At 35.4% G+C, this 19,481-nt stretch overlaps 2 protein-coding genes across 2 annotated transcripts; both read left to right on the forward strand.

Annotated features, from left to right (window-relative positions):
* Nucleotides 1–980: 980 nt before the first annotated feature.
* LOC126630495 (uncharacterized) lies at nt 981–4,119 on the forward strand. The gene is made up of 8 exons (XM_050300615.1): nt 981–1,450; nt 1,620–1,751; nt 1,918–2,041; nt 2,151–2,593; nt 2,700–2,776; nt 2,879–3,014; nt 3,551–3,754; nt 3,910–4,119. Exons 1-8 carry the CDS (start codon nt 1,019–1,021, stop codon nt 3,967–3,969), a joined length of 1,608 nt encoding a protein of 535 aa, XP_050156572.1. The 5' UTR covers nt 981–1,018; the 3' UTR covers nt 3,970–4,119.
* Nucleotides 4,120–10,209: 6,090 nt separating this feature from the next.
* LOC126630760 (dof zinc finger protein DOF4.6-like) lies at nt 10,210–12,029 on the forward strand. The gene is made up of 2 exons (XM_050300927.1): nt 10,210–10,377; nt 10,835–12,029. Exon 2 carries the CDS (start codon nt 10,856–10,858, stop codon nt 11,756–11,758), a length of 903 nt encoding a protein of 300 aa, XP_050156884.1. The 5' UTR covers nt 10,210–10,377; nt 10,835–10,855; the 3' UTR covers nt 11,759–12,029.
* The last annotated feature ends 7,452 nt before the right edge of the window (nt 12,030–19,481 follow it).

A 19,481-nucleotide genomic window follows, 5' to 3' on the forward strand; every position in this document is an offset into this window, starting at 1 on the left:
GTTTCAAACCGTAAAACCAAACCGTTCAATGCCGTCCGATTCGATTCGTGTTTCGGTTTCGATTTTCGGTTCCAAAGGGCCAAAGGTATGGTTTGGTATACAGACGGGACATAACGGAATAGAATGGGACGGGACGGGACAAGACGGGACGGAATAGAGAGGGAGCAAAGATGCCCTCAGATGGAAACAAGGAGGAAGAAGAAGGAGACAGATAGATTATAATTTTGTATTCCACGGATATGGAACGAGTCGTTTCAGGGGGGTGAGGTGGAACGAAAATTCATCCAAAACTCATCCCGTGGAATAACGTGTTCCACCCGTTTTAAGCGCACCAAACGTGGGACGGAATGCCTCGTCCCACTCAATTCCGTCCCGTCCCACGTACGTAACGGTACCAAAGGGACTCAGACTAAATGATTTAGGATAAGTTGGCCCTAGGGTATGCTAAGTTGGGTGATGTATTAAATACTTACTTGAATTATATCTAACTGCCTGATGCTAATTGTATCAAATACATATTAATATTGTAGTCAGTAGTACTAAAGGTGATAAATGGATCATTTAGGTGCATTAGGATATTAACATTAGTAAATTGTCGTCTGACCCCTTAAATTATAACCCCAATTGAATTGACGCTCTGAATTATTTTTTTCGTTAAATTAACCATTTGAACTATTTAAACTTTGCTAATTAACCTCTCACTGTTTAATTCGATAAAATTTTATTGACTTTGGGTCAAATAATGGTACGTGATCAAAACGTACTTCATTCTTGAGGGTAAAGTTATGTCGTGACTAGTCCGTGATTCACTTTTGAGAGCAAAGCTGTGCCAGTATTTGACGGCATAATGGATGAAATTTCATCCAATATGACAGTGATTGGTAAGTTTCAAATAGATCAAGGTTTTAATTTATCAAAAAAATAATTTAGGAGGTGGCTTTCAATTGGGCTAATAGTTGAAAGGGTCAAGCGCAATTTACATTTGACCCATGAAAAAACCCAAAACCCTCATCGAATTATGAGGAATGAAACTAGTGTCACTTTTTCCATGGATCCACAAAGGCCCCTCAATGTCCAACTAGTTTCATCCACCGACTCGCCCGAGTTCACTTACTTAACTCGGTCTCTGACTCGCTGCAGAATCATTGCGCTCGATGCCGAGTGGAAGCCCATCCGCACCCGCACCCCCCAGTCGTCTTTCCCAACCGTCCTCCTCCTCCAACTCGCCTGTCAACTAGGTTCCCGACTCGGCGGAGACTCGGACGAGTCGGACGACTCAGTCGTCTTCCTGCTCGACCTGTCAACCATTCACCTGCCGTCGATCTGGGAGTTGCTGAGGGACGCATTCGTTTCCCCCGATATTCTGAAACTGGGTTTTCGATTTAAGCAGGATTTGATATACTTGTCCTCCACCTTCAGCTCCAATGGCTGCGAACCTGGGTTCGACAGGGTAAGAAAGTTTCATATTTTGCAGAAACTGTAGCGAAAGTTTAGATTTTGGGATTTGGGTTGTCTTAAATTTTGCAATCTAATCCAACCCTTCAGCGAAAATCAAGAAACATTTTTTTTTTCATCTTCCTCTGTTTTGATCATTGTTCGGTTGATATTTTGGTAAACAGGTGGAGCCATTTATGGATATTACGAGCATATACAATCACCTGCAAGACAAGCAACATGGAAGGAAGGCCTCCAAGCAAATCAAGAGTTTAGCAAGTATTTGCAAAGAAGTCCTTGGAATTTCTCTTTCAAAGGTTTGGTTTTAGAAAGGTTTTCGATTTTCCGTAATTCAAAGTTTCTGTGTTACTCTGCATCGAAAGTTTTAGACTTTTAACCACATGATGGAATGTTGATGGAATAAAGGGATGGGAATTTTTGGTTCCTATAAAGATTTGTTGATGTAAAATATGTCTTGTTTAGGAACTCCAATGTAGTGATTGGTCATGTCGTCCTCTTACAGAAGAGCAGAAAACATATGCAGCAATGGACGCACACTGCTTGATTGAGATATTCAATGTCTTCCAAGCCAAAGTCATCAAGGAAGGTCAGTCATGCTAGATATATATTTTTATACTCGTGTTTATGCGTTTGTTGCACATTTTCTTGCATTATATTTGTGTTGATAAAGGAAAATGATTGGTTTCTCATTGCAGGGAAACTAGTTCGCCATCCCACTGAACCGCATCCCCCAACCATGACTCTTGGGTTGAAATTGGTTTTTGAGAAGCTTGATATATATAGTAAGATTGTAAGGATGAAAGTTCATGAAGCTATAGATATAGCCCGAGCTACTGCTTCTTATGTTTCTCCTAATATAGTTACGGAAGAGGGAATGACATTGAGGATAGGGCATAGGAATACCCTTCCCATGGATGAATACCTCTTGAAGGTTGTAAACGAATTTGGGGAGAAAATTTTGTTGAAAGAATCTGACAAAACGGCCAAAACTTCTAAAAGAAAAGCAAAAGGACGGTCATCAGAGGGTTTGATTTGTAATGAAAAGCAAGGACAGAGTTTTGAAGATTGGCAAGGTCCCCCACCATGGGATTTGGCCTTGGGGGGTGATGGACAACCGAAGTTTCTATGCGACGTGATGGTAAGTTTTTACATCCACTTTCCTTGAAGATTGGCAAGGTCCCCTACCAAAGGGTGTCCGTGGCTGACATGTCACATGCTGCTTGCTTGCTCATGCTTATTTTCAGGTCGAAGGCTTAGCTAAACATTTAAGATGTGTAGGGATCAATGCTGCAATCTCGTATTCAAAAAAGCCTGAACCCAGGTATTCTCATGATCATGCTCTTGTATGTTAAATGTTGTAGATTTTGAATATGTTTTAAACATTTTTTTTAATGAATTATTAATTTGGTTTCAATTTGTGCAGGCAGTTAATAGATCAAGCAAATAAGGAGAAGAGAGTGCTGTTGACGCGGGATGCCAAGCTGCTGAGACATGATTATCTAATAAACAATCATATCTATAGAGTGAAGAGTCTTCTCAAGAACGAACAGCTACTTGAGGTATGCCCGTCTTCATTTTGAAACTTCGGCGCCTTCTGTGAAAATCAGATGTGCATTTGTACATGCATTCTGCTTGGACAATTTTACTGTATATATATATATATATATATATATATATATATATATATGTATTGCAACTGGTTCATGGTCTTTTAGGTTAGCTTATATAAAGTCTCACCACCTTGAGTCAGGCTTTGGATTTAATGCGGCTTTATTTGAAAAAAGAAAATAATAATAATCATGTCAACTTATTACGATCAATGTAAATTTGTTTATAATAGTTGAAATTTGTATTTGGTGCTTGAGATTTTATCTTAAAAAGTTTAAATTATAAATGATAAAGAAACTTAAGAATTTTTGGATCACTTAGGTATTTGACGAAGTTGGGAAGGATATGTTGAGTCTTCCAACCGAGACACTTGGTTCTCCTTTAATTTTTGAAGTGCATTGCTAATACAATGTTCCTATTCGAAGAAGCTCTTTGAAGGATTGAAGCGTTGTTACACGATAAATCTGATTCTGAAGTCTTCTTGCAGATAATCGAAACTTTCCAACTGAAAATTAGTGAGGATCAACTAATGTCAAGATGCACCAAATGCAATGGTAGGTTTATTCAAAAGCCCTTGACGACTGAAGAGGCTGTTGAAGCTGCGAAAGGTTTCCAAAGAATTCCTAACTGCTTGTTTAACAAGAATCTCGAGTTTTGGCAGTGCATGGACTGCTACCAACTTTACTGGGAGGTATGTTTATCAAATCGTACGCTAAGCAACTTATACATGATTAAAGATGTCGTCGTGTATTATTGATACTGCGAGGATTTTTGGTATAATATGATAATCCATCATCCGATATTGATACTAAGCTGTCATTAATCCAACGCGTGTGCTGGTTACAGGGAACTCAATACCACAATGCAGTCCAGAAGTTCATTGATGTCTGCAAGTTGAATGAGTAAATTGAATGTGATAAACGTTGTGCACTAGGGTTTCATTGGCCCCATATGTTGCCACTCATACTATTTTTATGCCTTCTTTTAATATTTGTTTTATTTTTCGCTAAAATATTCATGCTGAACTGTTTCAAGTAATGTATTTTGTCATCCACATCCCACTCTGTTTTGGTGATTGATACGTTGTACCTTTCATTTTGTGGCCGAAACCCGTTCTGCCAAAAACGGAGAATATCCTGTCTACAACGTTCATCACATGCGGTGACATGACCTCTTGTCTTTATATCACTTATCGCGTGCCTTTCACGTTCAAATATGTTTATTTTCGGATCATATTCACTTTGTTGTTTTCGGCCTTCTCTTCCCTCCCTGTAGTATCAATTTTTCACTTCCTGCCATATATTTCCTGATGTCCCACAAGACATAGAAGTCAGCTTGATCAAGACATGTAGCGTTAATTTATGGTTTTGTTGGATGCTCAAGTGAAATTAGGGGACAAATTATGCTTAGTTAACGGCGGCTTTAACGCGCGAAAATCTTTTCAATTTTCAAAAGGGGAATGTTACAAGCTTTGCAAAATTTTCAAATTTCTTGTGATGTGTTATAAAATAGGTGTAATGTGAAAGAAACGCTGGCCTTATAACTTGTTAAGGTATGCTATGTTAATTAATTATCTTGTTTAGGTCCTCAAGTAATCTGTTAAATAAGGATTAATGTAACTTTTGCGTTCGGTAAACCAAGGCACCAAGAGTTGTTATAAAAAGTTGTGGATTTTTTAGTGATCTATAAACACTTACATTTTGTTACTTTTTCTCTAATATAATAAAACGCATGCTTATTTTTTTTTATTAATGTATCTCTAAAGAGAATTGTTAAGTAGGATTCTTTCAAAAGTGTGCCGTCTCTTGCTTCTATTTTATAATGTTGACACAAGAATTTATATTAAAATGTAGGATTAATCTTAGTTTACTATTTTTAAGTTTTGTGATTTTCAATATTTGGCACATAAATTTTTTTTCGTCTCAGAGTTATACTTAAAGGGTTAATTTTGGAACAGTCTCATACATATGTTAGTCTGGCTGTTAATTCTCTAGTTAACTGATGACGTGACGTCCATTTAGACAATGACCAGACGTCACGTGGAAATTAAAAATTCAAAAAAAAATTCAAAATTTAAGAATTCAAAAAAAAAAAAAAAAAAAAATTCCCAAACCCTATTGCCTTACCACCATCGCCCAAATCCAAGCCTCTCCTCCTCCTAACTTGGCCCGAGTCTCACCCCTCCTTCCCCAGTGCTCCCTCCCACCTCAACTCCCACCTCAACTCCGTCTCCGCCAAGCCCGACAAGTGGACGTATTCCTCGACCTCTTCATCTTCTTCGTTGATCAACAGTCAGATGATTCCGCGCTCCTGCCCTCAGCCTCCTCGTTCTACAACTTGGGAGGTGGACTCGGGTCCCGATCCATGACGCCAAGTCATGGCCGCTCCAATTCAATGCAGTACAGTTCGGGGGTTACAATGCTCACTCGCCGGCCAAGTTCGAAATTCTTGGCACTAAGAAAAAATTAGAACAAAACCTTTTTTCTCCATCTGGAGTTAGAGAAGAACCCTCATTTTTTTGTCCCTTTTGTGATTTTCTCTTCTGGTATTGAAAATTGTTGAATTTTCCATCTGGGTTTTGGAGAAAAGCCTGTTTTTTTTTTTTTTCTCCATATGTGCTTCATTGATGCTTCATCCTTTGAGGTTATTTTGTAGAGGGGAAGGGCCTGGGTTTTAGGTCATCTTAAAGGTCAGAGAGTCGAAAATAGCCTAAAAACTGTCTTCAATCGAGGGCTAGGCTAGAGGGCTACAAAATATGAAAGGGCCAAAGGGCAGCTGATCGCATGCAGCAAGCTAGCCAGCCCGGGCTGGCCAGAAAATTAGAGCAATCCTGTTATAACCGACATGAATGCTTAAATAAAAATTTGAATCCAACAGCTAGTTGACTAGTTGTTGTATTCAAAAATTTTTTTTTAATGAATTTAAACCTTTTTTTTCCCTATAAATACCTTAAGTTATTCCTACACAATTTTTCACATAATTTTCACCATTCTGTACAATCTCACTTCATTCTATTTTTTTTCCTATAACTTCTATTTTACAAAATTTGTTTCATATATTTTTTTTAAATTCCAATTTTTTCCTATAGCTTCTATTTTACAAAATTTGTTTCATATATTTTTTTTAAATTCCATTTTTTTCCTATAACCTCTATTTTACAAAATTTGTTTCATATTTTTTTACCTATAACTTCTATTTTACAAAATTTGTTTCATATTTGTTTGAAATTCTATTTTTTTCCTATAACTTCCTAAGCCATCATACAACATTAAATTAAATTAAGTAACATGAAAGAACATTAAACAATATGAAACAACATTAAATAAAAAATTATGTTTGGGCCTCAGTTAGAGATGATTTTTTGTGACAGGGCTAAAAAGAGCTCTATGACCCTTTGACCCTCGGTTGGAGATGGTTTTTTGTGACAGGGTTAAAAAGAGCCCTATGGCCCTTTTGCCCTCAGTTGGAGATGAAGGCAAATATGGCCATGTACTGTTCATTAAAATATTAATTTCTTGAAGGGCCAGATGGCTAAAACGAGCCATCTGACCAGTCATCGGTTGGAGATGGCCTTAGGGATGGAGAATAAGCTTGGTGGCGGGGTGAGTATCAGGGAAGAGGAAGGTTAGGGTGGGTGAGTGGCGGGATAGATAGTCCAAAAATTTGGGCGAGAAATTTTTTTTTGAATTTTTAATTTCCACGTGTACCCTTAATGACACGTGACGCTCAATCATTGTCCACATGGGCGCCACGACATCAGTTAACGAAAGACTTAACAGCCAGATTAACAGATGTATGAGACTGTCCCAAAATTAACACTTTAGGTATGACTCTGGGACGAAAAAAAACTTCTTGTACCAAATGTTGAAAACTACGAAACTTGATGATAGTAAACTGAGATTAACCATAAAATGTAAGGAATCAGAAAGTTCATGGAGAGTTTTACTTTTAAGCGAGTATCCTTAGTATTTCTCAACTCCAAAACAAAATGTATAAACTACATCACTCAATTATATCATAACACGTGAAAATGATACATTATAGAACAAGTATTCTAGAGACACATAAAAATTCTTTCAAAGTAGGTGGTAGGAAGCAATCCAAAAGTAGGTGTTAGAAAGCAAAGCATGATGTAGATGAACATGTGGAAAAATCTTACAAGAAGAAAAACAATAATTTTGGTCACGAATCCAAAGGTGGGGAGGAAGCTTCATTTGCTCTTCATAGCTCTAATGTATAGGCTCGTGGTTTGAATTTTTGAATGTTTATTGGGCCCCACGCGTTTGTTTTGCTTTTGTAAGTGGGTCCACCTAAGTTGGACCAGGCCAGAGAGAGTGAGGTTATTTCTTGTAAAGATGGTTAGGTCCAAAAATGGAATGCTGGTATTTGGCTTCCAAATTTTCGCTTAATTAGGAATGCCCTTTCTTTCTTTGTCGCATGTGTATGTGACCGTAGCCATTGTTGTAAGGCGGTGTTGTTCACACTTTTTTTATCTTCATATATTTTTTAAATAATTAACCATCATTTCGTGACTAATGAGAAGAATTAACATGAAAGGAGAATGCCACAATGGAGGCATTAATATTAGAAAGTTTTAACGAAACGTTCATGGTATTGTTCATTTTTAACAAAAAAATACATTTTTACATTTTTATGATACTATTCACTATATTTTTATTTATCATTTTCTATTAAAATTAAAAAAATTTCATTAGTTTTCTTTTAATATTATTATGATGAGATTCAAACACATGTTATGAAGAGATGACTAATTGTACTGAAAAAGTTAAAATGCATGTCGACGTCTGTATTCGGTTTGATTAGGTACCGCTTGCTGCAGTAGAAACCCTAAATTTCTCTCGTGACGTACAAAGGTTTGACTGAAGTCTTATGCTGGTCAGATAGTCGTACGACGGTAAGCAGAAGGAAAGGGACTTGGATTGTCTACCCTCTCATTTCGGTGTCTTCCTCGTGCCCTTTTGTTTGTGTGATCACGGTTAAGTCACGTCAATATTTTATATTACTATTTCTTTTTGTTTTATTATTTTTATAAAAAAACAATACAAAATGTTGACATGGCTTAACCATGATCACACAAAATAAGAGGGCACGAAAAAGACATCGAAATAGGAGGGAAGACAATCCAAGTCCGAAGGAAAGACACCGCCACATGCGCGCGCACCTTCCCCATTTGCTTTTCAGTTGCTGATTGTGTTTTTTACTTATTCATTTTTTAATTGGTTCGATGGGATGGAGGTTTGGATAAAGTTGGAAGCACCAGCGCAAAACCCTATATATTCTCTCTCCTTCTTCATCATCGTCGACACGTTTCGCCACCGTATGAGCTCTCCCCTGGTGGGATCGTCGGAGCTCGTACCGCGTGTCCACCGCCCCTACTCTCATCTGCAGTCGCCTTGCCGCCGTCACCATATTTCAGAATCCCAGCGTCAGCTACCGCACCAGTTTCCTTGACATGTTTGGATTAGTATTGTGATAAGATTTTTAAACCTTAATTGACTAAATCATGTCGTGTCGTTGAGGGGCAAATTACATGCAACTAGAACGTAAAGTTGTGGTGTTCTAAGCTTGTCTTCTAAGTTTTTCTAGTTCGTATTTTAGTTGGCATCTTTGATCTCATCAATTCTCACTATAGAAACACACTTACAAATATATAACAGAATATAATGTTCTAAACTTATCACGTAGTGTTACGTATGTTGGAATTCCAATTGTACGTAAATTTTTTGAGATTATCCTTTTTATTCTTTTTGTTTTATATTTTTTAAGCTTTATAATTTGCTAAACCTACTAGACCTTAATAGTACTAGCCATATTTATGTAACTAGAGTAGTATCAAAACTTAATATATGGCTCTGGAGTGAAACATTCGTGATTTCTTTGGTCACCATCTGCTTTGGATTTTTCTCCCAAATAGGACACAGGAATTAGACTAAAAATCTGTCCAAAATCAATATTCATCTTAGCAATGATTTTAGAAGTTCATAATCAGAGAACAAATATAATAATATAATATATATACATATAGACATACATACATACATATATATATATATATATATATATTTTAGATAAAACATGTACCAAGTCTACAAATATCTCCAATGTTGTTGTCTGTGTTAGTGTTGTCACTTTCCTTTGACAGGCAGTCTTGCAAAAAGTTATAAGTGGTTGCCTAGTTCATTTAGGCAAATAGAACCAATGCATCCTTCACGTTCAAGAAAGAGAAATGGAAAAGTGTAGAGAAGAAATTAACTTGGTAAACAGAGGGAGGTAATTATGCAGTGGAGGAAAATTCATCACCAGCTTCCTTATTCTCTGGTCAGAAAGAATCCACCAAAGTCTATAGTGCATACGCACGTAGACGCCCACGAAGAATGAATGATGACATTGACCAAGGGAAAGAATTTATACATATTCTACTAAACTTATGTGCATCAGTGCATGTACACATTATTTCCAAATGTATGTACATGAATAGTAATCTAAAAAATGATTTATGTATGCTTTTCCATAAACGTTTATTTAGGGTAATGCTATTATGATAGAGATATTAAATATGCAGATAAAATTTTATAAATAAAGGAAGTTGATTATTTGATTATTACCTAAATGTTCATTATATTTTTAAATTTAGTTTACCCTAATATTACTCTTTACTTTTGGATCTTGATTTTCTTTTATGCTGTTAAAAATATTAAAAATCATGTAAGAAGAGATATTTTTTCATATGCTCAAAATACAGTTTGGTAAATTATATCATAATACAAGCAGTGAAAAAGTCATTTTATTTTTATTATAACATGTGTGACATATCAACCGTGCTTTAGTAGACAAATATTTCTCGTGCATGAAAAGCAGATTGGTGTGTGAATATCATGTATATATATAATGGGGTGTGTTATCCACACACCCTATTTTACTTCTCACACACTCCTTTATAATTTATGCCCGTTGATATTCTTCAATTCATCTGATCCGACGGCCGAAAATTAAAAAGGTGTGTGAGAAGTAAGAATGGATGCGTAGATATCATACCCAATAATAATACCAAGATAGTGAAAGTTGTAAAGACGAAACTACCCTTCTCTCTCTCTCATATAGTTGGCCAACACATGGAACCACACCACACATATACCATCATCTCTTTCAGCATAGTGCTTCATCTTTTGCCTTTAAGACCATCTGCGCTTTAGAAGTGGGTGGTCTTCCTCCCTCGAAAGACTCCACATTTCCTTTTCTCTCTTCCCTTTTCTCCTCGCTAATTAATCCATGGACACAGCTCACTGACCACAGGTAAAGCAAAACCCTTTTCTCTTTTTCCTCCATGAAATCATGAAATTATCTTCTAGGGTTGAGTTTTTCAAAGCCAATATTTAGAAGAAATATCTAGCTTTGGGTTTGGAAAATTATCTTCCTTGATATATTAGTTAGTTTTAAAGTTGTAATAATTTACTTTTCTTCTTTCCACTAATATTTTCTGAATTTATATAGTTGCATCTACCAAAGGTCTTCCATTTTTTGTCATGAAAGTTAAAAAGTACTGCACTTTTCTTTTCTTTTTCTTCTTCCCATCATCTGATAAAGTAGGTTGTTTTCTTCCTTTTACTTTCATGTTTCTTCTCTCCATCCTTGTCTCTTAAATTTTTTGGAGTGACAACATATACTTCTGTTGGTTTTCGATCACCAAAGTTATGGCCTTTTCTTGTCGCTTTGTTTATTTTTTGGGTGTATTTTTATATTTTATTTTCAGGGTATTGGAGTGGTTAAATCCATGGAAGATTTTTCTTCTACAAGGCCAATCACAGAGAGAAGGGCAAGGCCACAAAAGGATCAAGCTTTGAATTGTCCAAGGTGTAATTCCACCACCACAAAATTCTGTTATTACAACAATTACAGCCTCTCTCAGCCAAGATACTTTTGCAAGACTTGTAAAAGGTATTGGACTGAAGGTGGATCTCTGAGAAATGTTCCTGTGGGTGGAGGCTCGCGGAAGAACAACAAGAGATCAAATAATTCCGATTCATCGTCACCGTCCACGTCTTCAGCGAAGAAGGTTGCTTATGATCATGATCACCATCTGACCCCACATAGCAATTTTCCTCCTCAGTCTGCTTCTCAAAACCCTAATAAGATCCACTTCCAAGGCCAAGATCTCAACCTTGCATACCCAACAGCTGATCAGGACTATGACAACAACAATATTACCAAACTATCCTTTAGTATTGACAACAAAACCTACCACCCAAACCCTAGCTCTTCGGGCACTACTACTACATCTCATCATTTCTCATCGGCTATGGAACTGCTCACAAGTACCGGGATTGCATCAAGGAGTCTGACTTCTTTCGTACCGATGGCAGCAACGGCCGTGCCGGACCATTCGAATAATATCACAATGTTTTCTGCTGGGTTTCCTTTGCAAGAGTTCAAGCCAAGTGGGCTTAGTTTTTCTCTAGATGGGTTTGAGAGTGCTGGTTATGGTGGGTGCCTACAAGGTGTGCAAGAGAATACTACTAGTCATGCCAGGCTTTTGTTTCCTACTGATCAGGATTTTAAGCAGCAGATTCCGAGCTCCACTACTACTGCTGAATTTGATCAGCACAATAATAGAGGAGGGGAAGGAGATTCTGGTGGTGGGTATTGGAATGGAATGTTAGGTGGGGGATCATGGTAATTCAATTCCCAGAAAAGAATAGAATGAAAAAAAGTAGTGATCTAGAAGAAAGATTGGTATTTTGGTTTTGTTTTGCTTCATGTGTCTTCGATGGCTTGTTTCGAATTGGAGTTGATAACAAGAACAAAGTAATTGGGTACATGAGCTTTTCTTCCTTTTTTTTTCAACGTCAGTGTTAATTGTACTTAATCTTCCTTGTTCTTTCTCTCTCTAAGTTTTCTAGTATGATTCGGAGTATCTGTACACCGGAGCGTAGTAGAATTTCTCATCACTCTCACCCTCTTTCTTATTATTTTTGCCTCTATGCATGTTTGAAATTTGTTTTTGGTTTTGCTTCAAAAGGGTGTCTCATGACTCACGAGGAATTTTATACAAAGTTGCATCAAAAGGAGGTCAGGGAAGTCCCCTATTTTCCTATTAGGGTTTCATAAGATTACTCACATAGACTACCTCTTGATCATCTACACAGCAATGCATACGATGCAGTTCCTTAGAATTACTGCTGGAATTCAATGTTTTATTTTCGTTATGTTTTCGGTTACCTTAGCTAGCTAGCAAGAGTCGGTAATTAATTTGTTAATTAGCTGTGCATACAGATTAATGACATATTCTGTGTGTTTACTTTAGTAGTTAACAGTTGGATTTGTGCGTTGATTGTGTATGTATTTAGCAGTTGAGTTTGGATTATTTATTGGTTTGAAGTAATACTAAAGGTGGGTTGGAATGATGGCTGTCAATCCTTCAATAGCAAAAGTTTCTTCTTTTTGCTTGGCAACAGGTCAGAAATGTCAGGTCATTTCATCACCATCTGCGTCTTTGAGATTCTTCCACCCATTAACTCCACCATCCCCACCACGGGGTTGGGTTTTTTTTTTTTTTTTTTTTTTTTTTTTTTGCGCCATTATATTTGATGAGTTTAAATTTAAAATTTATGTTTGTTTTTTTTCTAATAAATTTTAAATTTTAAATTCATCAAAAAAATGATAAATAAAGTAATGAGCTTTACCGGTGTTTCATGAGGTGAGAAAAAAATATTCGCTCACCACCCTCTTGCCCTTCATGAATCTTCATAACCCACACAAGTACTCTACAAATGGTAGATGATTTTTCAGGAACAATGAGTGGGTACGCATGACCCAAACAATATTCTAAATTAAATTATATAATGCCCAAGTAAATCAGGGTCTGCCGTCAACAATATAATTTAGAAAACTGTGTCAATTATTTTTTGGGTTCTTTAGATATAAATTCTTGCCACTCTTATTTCCTGTCAAAAATTCACCTAATTATAAACATTCAAATAAAACTCAAATGTAAAAATGGATGCCAAGCATATACCTAATTGACTTATTATTACAAAATATTTACAATTTGTACCACAATATTCAAAATAAAATCAATAAATGTTATTACTCACCTTAATTGCCATGAAAATATAATTATTGCACATATTATTACCCCTAACACACACATATATACGTTCAAATGTATATATTACTAACATAAGCTTAATATATATATATATATATATATATGTGTGTGTGTGTGTGTGTGTGTGTGTGTACATATATAGTTTACCTATATGAATGTATAGTAGTATTATATATATCGTTCATATATACACATGCACAGTACTACATATATGATCAAACATATTAAACTAATTAATCTACCTATATTTAAATTTATGATGAGCAAATAACATAGTTTTTGTGGGTAAATTAATATTGAATCAAATAACATTCTTTTATTTTGTAGGTAATTTATTTTCCATGTATTATTACATATATTTGGCACATTTTATTATTATAAGATATATTTACAAATAATAGGTAAATTAATCTTGAATAAAATAAAATTGCTTTATTTTGAACTAAATTAATTTTGAATCAAATAACATTTTTTCATTATGTAGGATTTTATTTTGTATGTATCATCATATATATTGGGCACATTTTATTATTATATGTACAAATAATAGGTAAACTAGTACTGAATAAAATAATAACATTTTTTATGTAGGTGTATTATTTTGCATATATTGGGGTTGCTTTATTATGTAGGTAAATTATTTTGCATGAATTTTTTTGTATATCAAGCATGTTTTTTGTTGTTGTTATATATATGTGTGTGTGAAATAATTTACCTACATTTATATGTAAAATATAATTTTATTGACTTAACTAAGCATGTATTACTACAATTATTAGGCATGTTTTATTGTTATTATATATTAGGCAATGAATTTATTATTTTTGTATTTTTGTAAAATCATTAATTCTCCCTTACAATTTGTATGAAATTAATTGTGTAACTCAAACATTCAAATAGGGGTGTTTTGGGCATCATAATTTTTTTAATGTGTAAAGTCAAATATAATTAATGAATTTGATGATGTGGAATCTAGTCAATGAGTTTTATTTGAGTAAAAAACTTATGTCGAGTTTTATGTGGAAAAAATTAAGTTTCAAGGGTTAAAGTCATATTTTCAGTTATTTTTTCCTTTATCATAGAGTTCTTTAACCATAACATTCCTAACACAAAAACACACAAATATATACATGAACACTTTTTAGCAGGAATTTTAAAAGAAAGCTCTCTCTCTCTCACTTGCACTACATTTGTGAGTTTAAATATTGTACACTCATTTCTGCGTTTTTTTGTGGCATTTATCATTGATTGACATATATTCATAAACTTCACTGTTTTAAATTATATTATTATAAACTTAACACATATCAATCAGTAATAAATATCACAGAGATGCTATATAAAAAAGATGCAAAAGATGTTAACTCTAAGGTGGGGGCACCACAAACATTCCCCTCGACATCCATGCTAGGGAATAATCTTCTCAACTCTACAAAATCTTCCAGATGTAGACCCTCCATTAATTAATATAATATGTAATTAGATTCATGCATAGAGATAGATATAAACTTTCTAACTTCCATATGGTTGTGCCATCTTTTTGTCTATGGTAAATTGATGAGCACTAGCTAGGGTTATGGCTCCTGTTGCTTGCTAGTTACAGTGATATATGTAGGTGGATGTGCACCACCCACCATGAACATCTCTTTCTTGCCAAAACTTGGGAATGTACAATCTACTCCACCAATCTCTCTTGGCTTTTCACTTTATTCGTCCCTTTTTGCTTGCAAAACTTGTTCTGATCATCCTTATGCCAGTAATCCATCGCATGTTAATCGTCTGTTGAACGGATAATGCATTTTTTAAACACGTGAGAAATATTTAAATATGAGTTAGCAAGATAGCTAATTATACATTAAATAAATTTATTTTAGTTTTTTTTATTCCTTTTACAACTCACGAGATCATCACAAATTCAATTATGTGTGTGACATATGTGAAAGTAAATTGTTTTTTTCATTTTTGAGAGGGGTAAAATTACCACTCACATGACTCTCAGTTGCTAAATTCGTGAAAAAGTTTGATGGAATCAAGTTGCAAATACATCTATTCCATAACAAAAAATTAGGAGATCGATCTGTTACTAACAATAATTGGTTACCGCTTGAGCACTAAATCCAGCAAAAAAAAAATCGTGAAGTTATATGTGTTGATCGAACTGCAAAAATACTGGTCTGGAGATTTAGACCAAAAGAACTGCTAAAATGAAAAGGAGCAAATATTAATCCAATGGGATCAAAATATTTCTGATTCTCTTTACGTTTTGATCAAAAGGTTACCCAATTGAAATTCTTTAGAGAGACAAACCTTAGATTTCTTACACCCCACCAACAACAGAGCAAGAACTGTTGTGGAAAATCTATTGAGCCCATCGTACCAGATTGCATGGCGTCGAGAAATATACCAAAATCAAAGAGTGTTGCATTTGGGGGATTTATAGGGCAATAGAGAATGAAGTGTGATATTTCTGAATCTGTTATTGTCTTAACAATCCAAAGTGCCAAGATCACACCCATTTTTCACTTCGACAAGCAAATTGCCAGCAATCTATCTCTCTTTGAAAAAAAAAATGTGCCAAAGAGCTTCAATTAGCTAAACATCCAACAAATTAATTAACTTAAATTAAATGAAACTCATGGAATGGAATACTAAAAAAGAACTTCACTAAAACTAAGTTTGGACTTACGCGACTACCAAAGATGAATACAAAGAATACAAAAACACATTCATCCCATTGTCCTAACTTCTTAGAAAACTATCTTAACGAGGGGTCCTTTAATAAACTTCACACATGACCTCTGAAATCTCAAATACAGCCCTGTCCTTGGCAAGCCCTCGACGTTCTTCCGCAGTTGGTGAATACGAAGAAGCCGTGGCACAAATTGGAGCACAAGAAGAAAGTTCACAACATCCGTAGGGGCCTGGTTCCCCTCATGTCTGCAAAGATTATGAGAAAGACTACTGATTATGAGAAAGATTACTGCACACACTTACGATGCTTACAACCAGCAATTAATCTAATCATCGTGTGAAAAATATTGAATCAGTTCGAATATAATTAACCTATCTTATATATGATTAATCTGTTGGAAAAATTAGGGTCTCATTGTTATATTAAATTACATAGAAAATCAAAAAATAATTCATGCAATTATAAATCAAATTAATGCATGACATGGTAACCAATGTTAAATGAACATGACATAATGAATTAGAAAAACCTGAAAATTTGGTTGAGGCAAGTGTTAGACACTCTGTCCTTAAGGGAAGTTTACACCCTACTACGGTGCTCATGCCGTTTGTCTCCCAAGATACAATGACCACATCTTTATAATAGTAGCACTCCAAATCACAAGGCTTCGTGAACCAAGATTGTGTTGAAAACTCTCTTATATGGACTCAATGAGATTCTCTAATATTTAGTACACTCTATGTATGATTGTGTAAAGAATGAGAGTGATCTTATATTTTTAGGGGAATTTCCTATTTATAGAATTTGAGATATCTCTTTGGAAAGTATATAACAATTCATGATGAATCAAAAGTTGCAACTCTTCATTAGAATAGACACATATCTCCACCAAAGGACATTACTTATAATTTCCTTTCAATTAATAAATGTAATATTATTATAATATTATTAATTTTTTCAACATAAAATATACTTATTTAATAAGCAACATCTTGGTTAAATGATATGCTTAGGAGTTAGGAATAAACTCCAAAGAGAGAGATGCTTATCGTACTTGTGGAATAGGAACAACTGCTAAAACATCTGGGAAGAGATCCTTACAGATCTCTCCCACCAAATCTTAGGAATTTGAAGATTTTGACCTTTGAAATTTGATCAAATGTCTACAATTAATATAACTTTTAGATGAGCCTTCTGTTTGTAGCCGTTGTATCAAATTTTAAAAGTCTGAATCTTCGGATCTCTAGGATTTGATGGGAGAGATCCAAAGGGGATCTCTTCCCGATATATCTCTCCTCTCCCCAAGGCCGAAAGGGCCCTCAACTTTCAGGTCCCACTGCGTAGTTTAAGAACTTGAAGAAGAATGTCTTCGATATAAAAGAGATGCATGATCGCTCTCAAGCTAAAAGCTACTTTTATAAACTTTTTGTCCAGTCTGATACACTTCGTGACGCATCACGAAGCCAACAAGGATTACAAGCGTAATTCTTGAAGAACAAAGTTCTAGAGTCCACCAATTTAGAGAGAAATCCCAAAGGTTGTATTTGATTAAAGATTGAGTTGATGATGACAACGAAGCAGCCAATGGGTTAAATAAATAAATTACAACTCTCTGAGACAACGCAAAGCGCTAAACGAAAACAAACGCTATTAATCAGATGACAAACGAAAAGTCCGATTTTTATTACTGAACTTAAAACACTGTTTTGGAAGCCTAAACAACCTCAGATGTCTAAAATCTATCGTATGTCATGACAAAACAGTGTGTTTGAATCACGGCGCCCATTCTTTGACTTAAGTCTGTCCATTTTCTCTTTAATCCATTCGGCCATTTGTAACTTCATATCCTCGTTGATCATAGAAGTGAGGATTCACCAAGACGGCAAGACAGCAAGCGCGTAGACTATATTACATATATCACAGCAATCGAGTAAAATGATGGCTTTGTTGTTAGCCACTCTTTACTTGGTTGGCAGAATTATCCTCCGTAGCCACTGGATTCAAATCTGGACTGCTGGTTCCACAAAACACACAAGAACATAAATTTCCACTCATCAAAAGAAAAAAAATATCAATGGATACACAGACATACATATAAATATTAAGATTAGGAAGATATCTCTTCCGCGTGGGATTCATACTCGTTGAACTATTGACAGACCCGGAGGAGCTTGTTGAAGTATAAACTTAATGTTCCGATTGATATGGTTGTCTCCTTCAAGATGTTGAAGCTTACAAACATCAGTGATACCTCAATCCCTCGGATTCGGAACCTTTTGAAGAGTGGAAATCTGCAACGAAGAATCCGCTTTTAAACAAAACAAGAGATGAAGTTCATATAAAGTATTAAGTTGTTTCCGGGAAGTTGACGTTCGTATGTTGTACCTTGTTTGGTATTAAATTTGAATTGCTCATTGACATTGTATAGCTAAACATACTAGACAATCTCAAGGTCAAACCTTTTGGTTGCTTCCTTTGCACCTTGTTTGGTTGTGTTTGTTTTCATTCCCTGAGGCAAGAGCCAATAACTTGAACGATTTTATCAACAAACTTCAACAAGAGCATAATCTTTAGACACAGATGAAGCATTATGACCTCGAAGAAATGACGCAAATGACGCCTGGTGCAAAAGATGAGAAGCAACCGAACTCATCCTTTCTCCGTGAGACGTTGAGAGCATCTGCTTCACTTCTCCGGAGGATATGACTGAATCCGTGCGTTTTGTGGTCAAATCTGGACATAGCTTGTAAGATTGTGAATGACAATGAATGTTGTATTGGATCATTTTGTTGTAAGCCACTTGTTTACCAAGTTTTTAGCAACCAAAGTGATCCGATAGTCCTAACATAATAAGAATTATGGAGTCTTATTCCTTGCAATTAACCTAAAGTAAATCTGATAGATTTTATTACGAAGATGTAGAATCATGGTGGGACTTAAACACTATAGAGATAGGGTCAATCTTCACAGCCAATGATAGGTCAGTTGTGTTAAAAACCCTAACGATATAAATACCACGGTTAAGTCCCTGCTTCCATACGCTTATACTCTCAATCACGCCAAACCCTATTCATGGTAGAGAGACATTTTGAAGTACTGGAAGTAGAAGACAAACTGTGAGCTCAAGCCACCATGTCTCCAATCGGTGCAGGTTAGTATCATTCATCTTCTTCTTGTAATTATCATGATGCATGTTAAATTGTGATCCTAGAACCATGTTGTATTAGTCCACCTTACATGTGGTATCAGGGCCAAACAACATGACTAGAATCCAATTCAAATAACTGCATCGTTATGGATAATTCAAATCATCCTATTTTGCTTCCGCAGTTCATATTCTTTCATGACTTAATATAGTTGTATGTATGATGACCGTGTGCTGCGATGTTATTCATCATAAAGAAGCATATATTATGGCTAATAAGTTTGGTGCATAAACTTTATATACGGTGCAGGATGTAGATAATACAATCTGCAGGAGTTCAATTGAAATCCCAGCATCGTTTGATATTGAGTGGAACACCAATCCAGAATAACGTCATGGATTTGTGGTCCCTTTTGGTTGAAAAGTACACTTTCAGTGAAGCAATTGAAACAAAA

Source organism: Malus sylvestris, chromosome 7 (genome assembly GCF_916048215.2).
Source record: "Malus sylvestris chromosome 7, drMalSylv7.2, whole genome shotgun sequence".
Classification (NCBI taxonomy): Eukaryota; Viridiplantae; Streptophyta; class Magnoliopsida; order Rosales; family Rosaceae; genus Malus; species Malus sylvestris.